The 14,562-nt window shown below is 39.6% G+C and overlaps 1 protein-coding gene across 12 annotated transcripts in view; it reads right to left on the reverse strand.

Moving 5' to 3' along the window:
* Window positions 1–14,562, reverse strand: part of NHSL1 (NHS like 1) — a 208,346-nt gene that overhangs the window by 24,692 nt on the left and 169,092 nt on the right. For 8 of the 12 annotated variants that reach the window (XM_056566664.1, XM_056566667.1, XM_056566670.1 and 5 more), the window contains exons 3-4: window positions 10,232–10,359; window positions 9,209–9,280 (exon numbers count right to left, since the gene is read on the reverse strand). In XM_056566664.1, coding sequence (XP_056422639.1) covers window positions 9,209–9,280; window positions 10,232–10,359 — 200 coding nt within the window. The remainder of the gene's footprint in view (window positions 1–9,208; window positions 9,281–10,231; window positions 10,360–14,562) is intronic. The other 4 variants (XM_056566665.1, XM_056566669.1, XM_056566673.1 and 1 more) reach the window with 1 other exon arrangement.

Below are 14,562 nucleotides of genomic sequence, written 5' to 3' on the forward strand. Positions count from 1 at the left end.
TGGTCGTTAGTATTGTGTTGCTTTATACATGCAGCTATATTCATACACTGCTTTTGATCTGTAACAGGTTTTAGTTTTTTCCTTTGGGGGGGGGGGGGTAAATTAAATGTACAGACTTTACCTTATTATTAAAGGGGTATTGCAGGAAAAACTTTATATATATATATATATATATATATATATATATATATATATATAATCAACTGGAAAGTTAAACAGATTTATACATTTCTTCTATTACAAAATCCTAATCCTTCCAGTAGTTATGAGCTGCTGAAGTTGAGTTGTTCTTTTCTGTCTGACCACAGTGCTTTCTGCTGACACCTCTGCTTGTCTCAGGAACTGTCCAGAGCAGGAGAAAATCCCCATAGCAAACCTCTAATGATTCAGACAGTTCCTGAGACAAGCAGAGGTGTCAGCAGAGAGCACTGTTGTCAGACAGAAAAGAACAACTCAACTTCAGCAGCTGATAACTACTGGAAGGATAAAGGATTTTTAAATGGGCACTGTCACCAACTTTTTTACGTACTACAACATATCTCTAATATATTTTCATTATTTATTTATTTATTTATTATTAGGGTGAAATTTACGTTTGAAAACCAGCCACTAGGGGTCACGCCTGAATTCGGACCGATGCCAGCCGGGCAATCGGTTCTAATTCATTTAGGCTGTGCTCGCTCCCTGGCTGTCAATCAGACAGGCGGGAACAAGCTTATTAGATTCGCGCGCAGCCCATCCATCCCCGGCATGTAAACTGCAGTGGAGACAGCGCGCGCACACTAGTTATCAGTGCCGCGCTGAAGCTCCATTGCAAGCCTGGTAAGTCTGATCTGAGGTCTTATTTTTCTTTTTGAACTTATAGAATAATAAATATTTTTCGGTAGTTGTCTATTTCTATGCAGGCTACTCCTATACTCCTCCTCCCTGGGTAGCACATGTACTGCTAAACAGGGAGGAGGAGACCCCGGAGCAGCCTGCCCTGTGATTCGCTGATCATCCATGCGCGCTCCCGACGGGAGCGCAGCATAGATAAAGTGAGGGCGGAAGTCGGCGACCAGCAGGTGTCAGTGAGGTCGCGCCTGCTGGGGAAGCCGGCTTCCGGGACAAGACCAAACAGCAAGCAAGAAGACCAGAAGATGAAGACTATGTAAGTCCCCAAAAAAATTTTTAAAGGCAGGGAGGGGGTTATGGATAGATTACCTATAGGTAGGGACAGAATAAAACAATAATGAGATGGTGGGAGATACTCTTTAATAGAAGTAATTTACAAATCTGTTTAACTTTCTGGAGCCGGTTGATATAAAAGAAAAAAAGTTTTTTCCTGGAATACCCCCTTAGGGTGCGTTCCCACATGGCGTATACGCAGCGTATTTCACGCTGCGCAAAATTTACGGCAGCAGCGGGAAATACGCTGTGTATTCCTTGCTCACAATACACACAGGGCTTTCCGGCGGCAGCCCTATGTGTGTAGTGAGTTTTGGAGGCGGAGCCGCGCGTCACAGTCACGTCGGCACACGGCCCCGCCTCTAAAACTCACTACACGCATAGGGCTGCCGCCGGAAAACCCTGTGTGTATAGTGAGCAAGGAATACGCAGCGTTTTTCCCGCTGCTGCCGTAAATTTTGCGCAGCGTGAAATACGCTGCGTATACGCCATGTGGGAACACACTCTTAATAACATTAACATTTTAGTTGGCTGTTGCAATTTGGTCCAATTGGTTTGTGGTCCAAAACAGGCACAAAAAATAGCCTAAGGGAACGTTCACACATGCATATTTTTGTTGCATATCTGCTGTAGATTTGCTGCTGCAGATTTTGCTGTCCATTGACTTCAATGTGTAGCAAAATCTGCTATAGCAAATCTGCAGCAAAAATAAGCATGTGTGAACGTACCCTGACAGTAATAGTGTAATAGTGCACTGACATTGTCATTTATTTCTGTAGGGGATGTTTTCTATCTAAAGAAATCCCTCATGTACCATATATAACTGAACCATCTTCCATGCCTATTTATATACATACTGCTTGTATCTGTATTCCTTGTATACATGTGTACGTGTACACCTATATGCATTCATAATTCTATTTCTGGTCTTTAAAATACCTAAGAACAATGGGAATAGTGAGACCCATCATTGCTTCCTAGGAATTCTTGACAAAGATCTGCGTGACTAATCAGGGCAGCCCCGTAGTGATCTATCAGACCTGTCTCTGGTGTCTGCCTTCTGGCATAAATATATATATATATACCCCGCAACCAGCAACCAGCTGCAAAAATATAGGTCAAAGATGTTCCTGACATTTATTTTGGGTCCTTTTGTGTAGAAATGGCATGACGGTACATGAATAACAGATATCCCAGTTACTATGAGGATTTTAATGTAAACATTATTCTTTATCTGTAGCTTTCTATTTCATTATCAATATATTACTTTTGATTATTAATTAAACAGTTACATAATATTTCTTCAAAATGACTGGACCACTAAATTTATTTGAGTCTTTAGCTGTCTAGGGCAACAGAGACCCTTTATTCTGAAAACAACCATAATGAAAGTGATAGTGCCAGAGACAAAAAGATTTTAAAGGGGTTATCCAGGAAAAAACGTTTTTATATATATCAACTGGCTCCAGAAAGTTAACAGATTTGTAAATTATTTCTATTAAAAAATCTTAATCCTTTCAGTACTTATGAGCTTCTGAAGTTAAGGATGTTCTTTTCTGTCTAAGTGCTCTCTGATGACACGTGTCTCGGGAACCGCCCAGTTTAGAAGCAAATTCCCATAGCAAACCTCTTCTAAACTGGGTGTTTCCCGAGACACGAGTCATCAGAGAGCACTTAGTCAGAAAAGAACAACCTTAACTTCAGAAGCTCATAAGTACTGAAAGGATTACGATTTTTTAATAGAAGTAATTTACAAATCTATTTAACTTTCTGGAGCCAGTTGATATATATATAAAAAAAAGTTTTTTTCCTGGTAACTCCTTTAAATATAAATCGCTATATGATGAATAAACACTATACACCATAATTTTCTATATTTTCTAAAGACATCCAATATTTTATATTTAAAGGGGTATTCCAAGAAAAAAAAAACGTTTTTTATATATCAACTGTCTCCAGAAAGTTAAACAGATGTGTAAATTACTTCTATTGAAAAATCTTAATCCTTTCAATAATTATCAGCTGCTGAAGTTGAGTTTTAGCTTTCTGTCTGGCAACAGTGCTCTCTGCTGACATCTCTGCTTGTCTTGGGAACTACACAGAGTAGAAAAAGGTTTGCTATGGGGATTTGCTTCTAAACTGGGCAGTTCCCGAGACACGTGTCATCAGAGAGCACTTAGACAGAAAAGAACAACTCAACTTCAGCAGCTCATAAGTACTGAAAGGATTAAGATTTTTTAACAGAAGTAATTTACAAATCTGTTTAACTTTCTGGAGCCAGTTGCGCTATATATATATATTTAAAAAAAAAGTTTTTTCCCTGTATAACCCCTTTAAAAGTTATTCTACATTCACACAAAGACTTGGTTCTAGAGGTTTTGTATGAATCAGTTGTCACATTCAATTTGGATTTGACAACCGATTGGGGTCAGTTTCACAATCACTGGGCCAAGTGCAGAACACCCATTTAGTGAAAGGAACATAAATGGTGATGCATATAGCAATGTCATTTTTGTTCAAGTGGCAGACATTCACTGCAGTCTATGCCTCTCTGCTAAGTTGGTACAGTAGCAGGGGCTCCTGTCTTTAATAGGAGTTGTTGCTACAGTACCAATTCACCCGAAGCAAATGGTAAAAAGAATTGGATTTAGACAAATCAGATTCTTTACTTTTTGTAATGTTGTTTGTTTGGAATCGATTCCCTAATATCCATTATTGAATAGAAAGTGGGCTCTAAAATTTCCCATTGCAATGTGCTCCCCCTAATGGCAGCTAGAGGAAAAAAGACATTTACATTTTAGAGGCGTAAAGGAAACCAAAAGGAAAAAAAGCTTAATCATTATAGGAAATCTGGACCTTTTTTCCTAGAAGGATTATTATAGATGGTTATAGGATGTCCACTAAAGCACTCGAGACCTCCAAAGATACCAAATATTAAACCATAACCACTCGGGGGCCTGCCAGGGGTATTAGGTATTGAATATATTAATAAAGCTGTAATCAAATCTATGTAAAAGTGAATGATTAACAAATAATTAATGTAGAAAGTAATTCATGGCATATTGCTGTCCCTGTTGTCTGGGCTAAGGACACCCCCCCCCCCCCCCATTTAAATCCCTCCTTACAAATGTTATTGACACATCAGGATCATGATGCTTTGCATGAAGGGAAAGTAAAACTGCTTTCTACATATTTCATGCACAGAGCAGCATCTATATGATCATTCCCCTGCTCAACAGCTCAAATTAAATTTCTTATACAAAGCCAAAGAAAACACAAACGGCACAGATATTGCAGTCTGACTACACATCATCACCCCTGCAGTATCTAGTCAGGTATACTAACTATCTGTTACATATGTGCTTCAGATTTGGGACAGTTCACATTAAGTACATTAGGTTAGTATATGGTAGCATACCAACTTAATCAATTTTTTCTAATATAATGGCGCATAGGCTATAATTAGAGAATAATTTTGAGGTTGATACAGTCATGGCCGTAAATGTTGGCACCCCTGAAATTTTTCAAGAAAATTAAGTATTTCTCACAGAAAAGGATTTCAGTAACATGTTTTGCTATACACATGTTTATTCCCTTTGTGTGTATTGGAACTAAACCAAACAAGGGAGGAAAAAAAGCAAATTGGACATAATGTCACACCAAAAGTGGGCTGGACAAAATTATTGGCACCCTTAACTTAATATTTGGGTGCACACCCTTTAAAAAAATAACTGAAATCAGTGGCTTCCTATAACCATCAATAAGCTTCTTACACCTCTCAGCCTGAATGTTGGACCACTCTTCCTTTGCAAACATCTCCAGGTCTCTCTTATTGGAAGGGCGCCTTTTCCCAGCAGCAATTTTAAGATCTCTCCACAGGTGTTCAATTGGGTTTAGATCTGAACTCATTGCTGGCCACTTCAGAACTCTCCAGCGCTTTGTTGCCATCCATTTCTGGGTGCTTTTTGACGTATGTTTGGGGTCATTGTCCTGCTGGAAGATCTCGGACGCTAACCCAGCTTTCTGACAATGGACTGTACAGTGCGATCCAAAATCCGTTGGTAATCCTCGAATTTCATGATGTCTTGCACACATTCAAGGCGCCCAGTGCCAAAGGCAGAAAAACAACCCCCAAACATCATTGAACCTCCACCATATTTCACTGTAGATACTGTGTTCTTTTCTTTGTAGGCCTCATTCCGTTTTCTGTAAACAGTAGAATGATGTGCTTTACCAAAAAGCTCTATCTTGGTCTCATCTGTCCACAAGATGTTTTCCCAGAAGGATTTTGGCTTACTCAAGTACATTTTGGCAAAATGTAGTCTTGCTTTATTCTGTCTCTGTGTCAGCTGGGTCCTCCTGGGTCTCCTGCCATAGCGTTTCATTTAAATGTCGACTGATAGTTCGCGCTGACACTGATGCTCCCTGAGCCTTCAGGACAGCTTGAATATCTTTGGAACTTGTTTGGGGCTGCTTATCCACCATCCGGACTATCCTACGTTGACACCTTTCATCAATTTTTCTCTTATGTCCACACAGGGAGATTAGCTACAGAGTCATGGGTTGCAAACTTCTTGATAATGTTGCGCACTGTGGACAAAGGCAAATCTAGATCTCTGGAGATGGACTTGTAACCTTAAGATTGTTGATATTTTTCAACAATTTTGGTTCTCAAGTCCTCAGAAAGTTCTCTTCTTTCTGTTGTCTATGCTTAGTGTGGCACACACAGACACACAATGAAAAGACCAAGTGATCTTCTCTCCTTTTTACCTGCTTTCATGTGTGATTTTTATATTGCCCACACCTGTTACTTGCCCCAGGTGAGTTTAAAGGAGCATCACATGCTTGAAACAATCTTATTTATGCACAATTTTGAAAGGGTGCCAATTATTTTGTCCAACCCATTTTTGGAGTTTGGTGTGACATTATGTCCAATTTGCTTTTTTTCCTCCATTTTTTTGGTTTCGTTAAAAAAAAAAAAGGGGAATAAACGTGTGTGTATAGCAAAACATGTGTTACTGCAATCCTTTTATGTGAGAAATACTTCATTTACTAGTAAAATGTCAGGGGTGCCAACATTTACGGCCATGACTGTATGTATACCTTGTGACTGCCTGTTTTTCTGATGTGGCAGGCATGAATTTTCAGCCATATTGATTTATACTTCCCCATTGAAATGATTTCCTAATGCTGCCTACATTTTCCATAAATCCTCTAGCTTTGCAGAGTCTCATCACTGCAGTTCCCCTAATGCAGTTCTGTCTGTCATGTGCCTAGACTACAACAGTTAAAACTAAGTGGGTTGGCGTAAGTTCACGTTACATGCAATTTTCTTATTAAAAGTCAGTTTTTTAATATTTGTGCAATTAAATTATTTTTGCCGCAATTATGAGGAAATTGCGCTAAGAACAAAATACTGAGTAACAACACAACTTGTCTGTGTGAGTGTGTATGTGTGTGTGTGTGTATAAACCAATGGGATGACTATAGGGTGGCTTATTAACTGAGCACACTCCAAACATGGCGCATACTGACACTCACTGTCAGTGGCTGGCATCAAAGTTACTGCCAGTCACTTAACCTTCTAGACCGCGGCATGTGGTTGGTTAGAAGTCCCCACAATGCAGCCATGGAAGCCGGGGGTCTGCTGAAAGCCTCTATGGCTGACAGGACTGATTTTCTATTCTAGCAATAGACATTCTTTAACAGTAAATGAGTAAGAACACAGTACACTGCAATACATTAGTATTAGCATATAAACATTGATAATGCATTGTACTGTACAAGCCATCACATAGTAATAAAAAAATGTAAAAAAAAGTTTTACAAATATTAGAAATCCCCCATAGTAAAAATACTAATTACTAAATTTCCCATTTTCACATCTAAACTATAAAACAAATAACAAAATATGGTATCGCCATATGTGTAAATGTCTAAAATATAACACCATACTATTTCTGTAACTCCTATAAAGCAATTAAGATTCCCTGAAGCAGCAGAGAACCACCCACTATTTAGGGGGTACTGTTACTGTATGTAAGGTCCTAAAGGGGGTGGGAGGCTATAATACTGTAGCACAGTAGGGGTGTAATACTTTGTAGAAACGCAAAAGGGTTATTATAGCGTTTGGGGCACAATGGGGGTTATAACAGTCTTGAGATAAAATTTTACCCTGTGCAGATTCAAGATACCCTGTGCCAGATGAAGGAAAGCCACCCCCAAAACATAAGTCTCCTCCATGCTTCACATTACGTACAGTGTTCTTTTCTTTGTATGCTTCATTTTTGCTTCTGCAAACATTGAACTGATGTGCTTTGCCAAAAAGCTCCAGTTTTTCCCCCAGAAGCTTTAGTTTGCTATGGGGCCACGGATTTTCTAGTTATGCCCCTGTGCAGATATAAATAGGTTAGACGATTGGCATAGCTAAGCTTGATTCCACCAAGGGCAAAGATTCAGTTTGCGACACTTGCCCAGTAAATAAATACCCCGGTTGAGGCACAAACTTGGTAGAACTGAACCAGGACCAATGACACATGCCCCTCCAGCCACTGTTATCCACCCTTGGGTAAGTTATAATAATAAAGCAATAATAAAGCTGTGGATTAAGAAGATGTTTCATAAATCACAGATATTGTTTTAAACTAGGCATAATACTGCTAGCTATAAGCCTACTACAGAATATCATGGAGCAAAAGTATAACTATGTCATGCTATTCTATTACAACAGATCAGCGTTTCCAGAACAGGGTCATGATTCAGAAATGTACATAGGACTGATATACGCCATCAATCGATAGGCTTTAGAGAATGGAGATTTGTGCTCCCTGTAATCTGACTCTGAAATGGTTTTAAGTATACGAGAGACACAATTCAGCTTTCTCGTGGGAATATGTCCTTCCCACTCTTAAGAACATAAAGGTTATTGTTAGTGTAGGTTACTAAGTCATTGAAATGACAAAGCAAAGAGATGCTAACATACAACAATACTGGCTTAATGCGAGATACTTCAAACTTTCCTTTTACAGTTTCTACTAATTTATTGTTTTTTTTGCAGTTTATGATATTAGCAGTTTTCTAATGCAAACCAGACTGTATGTTTATTGGGTATTGTATACAGAATCAGGTTGCATTGTGGTACTGTTATGCCTTGTCATCATGGCCTTATCCTGAGAGACAACGCTGGTGAAGAAACATAGAGAAGTTGTCTATCTAAGTCAGTGGTTCTCAACCTGAGGTACAAGTACCCCCAGGGGTACTTAGCAGTTCTCCAGGGGGTACTTGAAAAAAATCAGTAATGGCAGCCACAGCCTGGACCACTTTGAAAGAAATGGTAGGCTGACGTCACTGCACCAAGGAGCGGAGCAGGAGGACAGCAAAGGGGAAGCACGGGCACTGGGCTGCTGTGGGCCTAACTACCATCAGCTTTGTTGCTCCACTGCCCCTGCAGAGCGGGGACCTACTGCAATGAGCCATAGCAATAGGTCCCCAGACGAGAGGAGCAGTGGAGCACCAAAGCGGGACAGTATGGCGGCCTACAACTATATATGGGGGCAGTTTGAGGGCCTACAGCTATATTTGGGGGAACAGAGGGAGCCTAACAACTTTATGGGGATGCAAACTATTACTGTGTGTGACAATAAACATGGGGAGTTTGTAAATAGGTGGGTATTGTACTGCAGAAAGGAGCCTAAAATGTTTGTTTGGTTGGTTCTGTGGAGAAGTCTTATATGGGAGAAATCTTAATGGCGGTCTAGGCCAAATAGTGAAGAAAAGTAAACAACTCCGGTTAGAGAAGACGTCACCTGTAAATCAGGGGACTGGGGAGATAGGGAGAGGAACAGGGGGCCTGTTATAGAGGAAAGTAAAGCATATGAATTATACTATAATCATTACACAATGCCTCTAATATGGGGGTACAATTTTTTTGGAATGGGCTCTCAAGGGGTACTCAGGCAAAAAAGGTTGAGAACCACAGATCTAAGTCTACAGATATACAGCACCCATCTGAGTGGGAGCGTCTGAGCTACAGTCGGTGTACCTTAATGTTCCAGGGCACCAAGCAACAGCAGACACTATGGCAAGACTGACAGATGCATCCTAACACATTAGGCTGTGCAGAAAAGAGAGAATGAGTAAAAGGATGCCAGAGACATGTACATGAACAGGCTGAGTATGACACGATCAATGAGTAAACACAAAGGAACAGTCTGGCTTCAGTCTACTGAACTAGAGCTACATACATTACTCGGGCAGCTCTTCAATAGTTGTCATATGGGAAAAAGTAAAATAAAGCAAGATGTTCACCTTCTTTACATTCCATACAATTGGATAAATAACTGTAATTCATCCTTTCTATGGTTAATTATATCTAATGGCCAAAATCCTGCAAAAAATGAAGCTTTAGTGTGTGAGATCACTGTATATGCTGCCTAAACACTCCATCTGTTAGCATTCTGTATATGGGAGCTTCTAGGTGACAGATTGAAAAAATGAAGAAATACAGAACAGCGAAGCTGCCCGCGCTAATGTCATACAATATGTAGAACAGAATACCCGAAATCTGCTTAAGGACGTTTGTTGCAAATTCTGAAGCGTTTCACTAAAATAACTTCCCAACATACATCTGTTAAAATTCTGAGGAACTGATCTAAGGGACTTTGGCTGAAGTAAAAGGGATTCTTTGTTTTTACAAGTCTTTCCCATGTACTATAACTACTGTTCCTGTCCCTTGTTCTCAGTTTGCCATTGTCTGTGCTTCCTCCTCCTCTGTCTGACAGACACAGGTAAGAATGGCAGTGGATAGACCCATGACACAGGTGCTCCAAGTATTCAGCTGTGTCATAAAAGCACTTATAGAGCACTTCAAAGAATTGTTCTGATGAAAATAAAGCATTAACAAAAAGCAACTTCAACACAAAGAAGATTATTTAGTAATAGAGTAAGAGGTAATGTGTAGTCACTTGTCTTTGACTTCTGTCTTTAACAATTAGGCTATTAATGTGTATAACAATAGTATTGGGACACAGTGTCCTACTCAGGGGGGAATGTTATTATGAGATACCTTTCTACTATGTTCATCTTCATCGTCTTGATAACTTGTGCAAACCATATCTGAAGGTGAGGAAAATGTTGGTCCTTGGGAGTAGTATTGTGAGCTTCGATATCCATCCCTTCGGAGCTTGTCACATTCTACACAAAGGGAAATAAAACCAGACACGTTTAGGCATTTTGACAATATATATGATCATCTATCTATAAGTATATATATTATTGCAAAAGCTTTTCCCATAGCCCAACTATGGCTTTTTACTCTATTATAATTAATAACATTTTTGTTAATTTTTATCCTACTTGGTTACTGGTGCATTCTCTTAGCCCAAAACACTTAAGAATGTTAAATTATGAAGAATATTTCCATTATGGACAGATTATAGAAAACCAGTTTTAAGACAAATAGGGCAGATCAGGTCATTGTCTGAAATAAGATTTTGAAGCTGTAAATACAATATACAGTGGAGTAAAAAAAAGTACTTAGTCAGCCACCAATTGTGCAAGTTCTCTCACTTAAAAAGATGAGAGGCCTGTAATTTTCATCATAGGTATACCTCAACTATTAGAGACATATGAGAAAAAAAATCCATAAAATGACTGATTTTTAAATAATTTATCTGTAAATTTTGGTGGAAAAAAAGTATTTGGTCAATAACAAAAGTTAAACTCAATACTTTGTTATATACCCTTTGTTGGCAATGACAGAGGTCAAACATTTTCTTCACAAGGTTTTCACACACTGTTGCTGGTATTTTGGCCCATTCCTCCCTGCAGATCTCCTCTACAGCAGTAAGGTGTTGGGGCTGTCGCTGGGCAACAAGGACTTTCAACTCCCTCCAAAGGTTCTATGGGGTTGAGATCTGGAGACTAGCTAGGCCACTCCAGGACCATGAAATGCTTCTTACGAAGCCACTCCTTCATTGCCCAGGCGGTGTGTTTGGGATCATTGTCATGCTGAAAGACCAAGGCACGTTTCATCTTCAATGCCTTGCTGATGGAAGGAGGTTTTCACTCAAAATCTCATGATACATGGCCCCATTCATTCTTTCCTTTACAAGGATCAGTTGTCCTGGTCCTTTTGCAGAAAAACAGCCCCAAAGCATGATGTTTCCACCCCCATGCTTCACAGTAGGTATCTTGTTCTTTGGATGCAACTCAGCAAACATGACAAGTTGAGTTTTTACCAAAAAGTTCTACTTTGGTTTCATCTGACCATGTGATATTCTCCAAATACTCTTCTGGATCATCCAAATGCTCTCTAGTAAACTGCAGACGGGCCCAGACATGTACTGGCTTAAGCACGTCTGGCACTGGATGATTTGAGTCCCTGGCGGTGTAGTGTGTTACTGATGGTAGCCTTTGTTACTTTGGTCCCAGCCCTCTGCAGGTCATTCCCTAGGTCCCCCCGTGTGGTTCTGGGATTTTTGCTCATTGTTCTTGTGATCATTTCGACACCACATGGTGAGATCTTGCGAAGAGCCCCAGATCGAGAGAGATTCAGTGGTCTTGTATGTCTTCCATCTTCTAATATTGCTCCCATAGTTGATTTCTTCACACCAAGCTGCTTGCCTATTGCAGATTCATTCTTCCCAGCCTGGTGCAGGTCTACAATTTTGTTTCTGGTGTCCTTTGACAGCTCTTTGGTCTTGGCCATAGTGGAGTTTGGAGAGTGACTGTTTGAGGTTGTGGACAGGTGTCTTTTATACTGATAACAAGTTCAAACAGGTGCCATTAATACAGGTAACGAGTTGAGGACAGAGGAGACTCTTAAAGAAGGTTACAGGTCTGTGAGAGCCAGAAATCTTGCTTGTTTGTAGGACCAAATACTTATTTTCAACCATAATTTGCAAATAAATTCCTTTAAAATTCAGACAATTTGATTTTGTGGATTTTTCTTTCTCATTATGTCTCTCATAGTTGGGGTATACCTATGATGAAAATTACAGGCCTCTCTCATCTTTTTAAGTGAGAGAACTTGTACTATTGGTGGCTAACTAACTACTATTTTTCCCCACTGTACGAGTGAGAAGTCATAGTAATGAACCTGAAAATGAAGCCAAAACTAGATATTTTATTAAGTGAATGTGCCAAGTGATTAAACTAAGCTGTATCAGAGCATCATCTAATATATCTGAATCACACACTAAAACCCTTAGTCAATTCAGTCCCATGCATTATGTCATCACATCTGTTTGAAGGAACTAAGCTGGATTGTAAATGAATGAATGAATGTATTGTATGCATTTTAAATGCTAACGTGTATTTCCTATTGACCTATTCATAGGGGTCCAAGTAAATGATAGTGCAGTATAGGGGTTCCTGGAGCTCACTTCTTACATGCTATGCTGGTTTTTATCCCTCAATAACATCCTATCTGCTTAGTCATTTGGATCCGGTCTTTTGTTGCCCAACCCCCTCTTGTCTCTGGTGGGAAGTTAAGTGGTATCATTTCTGTTATGGGAATTGCAATGTGTACTATCTCCACTATGCAGGTGAGCAGAGGAAAGAGAAGAAAACACAGTTTATGTTTACAATGTCACAAGTGCTTGTGGATACTCCTTCTTGTAAATTCCTGGGATGACAATGGGAATAAACCTGGAGGGGATGACTGCAGTAATACGACCAAACACACACTGTTAGTGTGCAGAAAATATTAAATCCTCAGGCCTTGGACTAAGGCTAGGCCTACACAGCATATGTCATCCAAGTCGCTCAACTAGAATATTTTGCCTACGATTTGCTGTCGCACAATTTTACTATAGTCTCGATATGGCTGTTGGTAAATGGGGGCAAAGTTCTGTGCAACTTGAGATCTGTGACCAATAATCCATTAAAGATGGCTTTTTTTTTAGATTGTCCCAGTCGCACTATGCCACATGTTGCATGCGACACAACAAACCAACATTCTGTGTGACGTTACGTTAAGCGTTATTTGTTGGCAATGTAGCCCTAGCTTAAAAGTTTCTTAAGAAGCTCTACCTTATTGAGGATTGAGATAGTCTCGGCCCCTTTATCCATTGGGCAGTATGAAGTTCTGAGGTTCTTATTATATTGTTCTGTGCAACTAGCAAGGGGCAACTGGGCCAAGGAACACACCACAATTTTCTCCATGGTACTAGTCCTTCATGTCGTGGGATCAGGGAATGGTAGGTTAATGGAATCATGAGACAGTACCAAAAGCATGAAATTTTTTTATTTCAGCTATAGAATTCATTATAGATTGGTTCATTGCTAAGATAATCTACCATTAGGTTCTCTTCAGAGGCTGGCTCTAGTTTAATCAATGATCCTACATGACTTGGTGGATTTGGGTCACTGGAGTATTTCCTACTCAGGGACAATTTATTACACAGCGATTATGTACTAAATGATGAGAACATCTTTCCTTGGCTTGTATGGCTGGTATTACATCTTCAGTCTCTCAGTTAGACCTGAACTAGAGGTACAACAGGTATCTAGCCCACTGCAAATGTCTTTTCTGACCATTTATAAAATATCCTTTTATGATATTGAGAGTTTGGTATCTCCTGTATGTCAGTCAGGCTGTAATATTGCGTAGGTATTAACAGCTCTAATACAGTATAATGGAGCTGTTCAATCTATAGGGTCTTTATTCTGCAATCACTAGTGGGTGCTAAAATCAATAAGACTGTTTTATAAACAAAGAAAAAGAAAAAAGAAACCAGTGCTGAGGGAAGCATGGTCTCTTTTTTTGTTTGTTTATCTACAATACGGACCTTATATTTATGTATCTGGATTATCCTGTGCCCTCCACCGAAGTGGATATCTGAATAGATAGAGGAGAATTGCCTTGTTTTATGTGCTGTTGTGGCCCTAGGTGTTAGTGGAGGGTTAAATCAGTCTTGGTGACCCCCCCCCCCCCCCCACCTCTCACATACGCCGGGTGAGTTTACATTAAATATTCAAGTGGGTTTTGGATCAGAGCGCCATCTACTTTTTCTTAGTGATTATTTTCTAAGACTGTTTCATGGCTCACCTGAAGCTATACCAGATGACTTCTGGTTAGGAAAACTATTTTCATTTTTAAATGAAGTAAGGTAAGGTAGCCATTGGAGAAAGCTCAGAAGAATGTTCTGTGTATCTGACTCCTTTTGTTTCTGAGAATATTTGGGTAAATCAATAAGTTATATCTACTCCAAAACTGTGTCGTTAAAAAATCCAAAATATTATGGCTCTCAAAATATGGCAATGCCAAACTAAAAAGATTCCTGCTGTCCTTTAATGCCAAAATAGGCCAGATCCTAAAGGGGTTAATACAGCAGATGTCTTTTAAAAGATCAGACTCAGCAGAAACACAACTCAAGTAAATCATGGAGGCTG

Source organism: Hyla sarda, chromosome 3 (genome assembly GCF_029499605.1).
Source record: "Hyla sarda isolate aHylSar1 chromosome 3, aHylSar1.hap1, whole genome shotgun sequence".
In the NCBI taxonomy this organism is placed as follows: Eukaryota; Metazoa; Chordata; class Amphibia; order Anura; family Hylidae; genus Hyla; species Hyla sarda.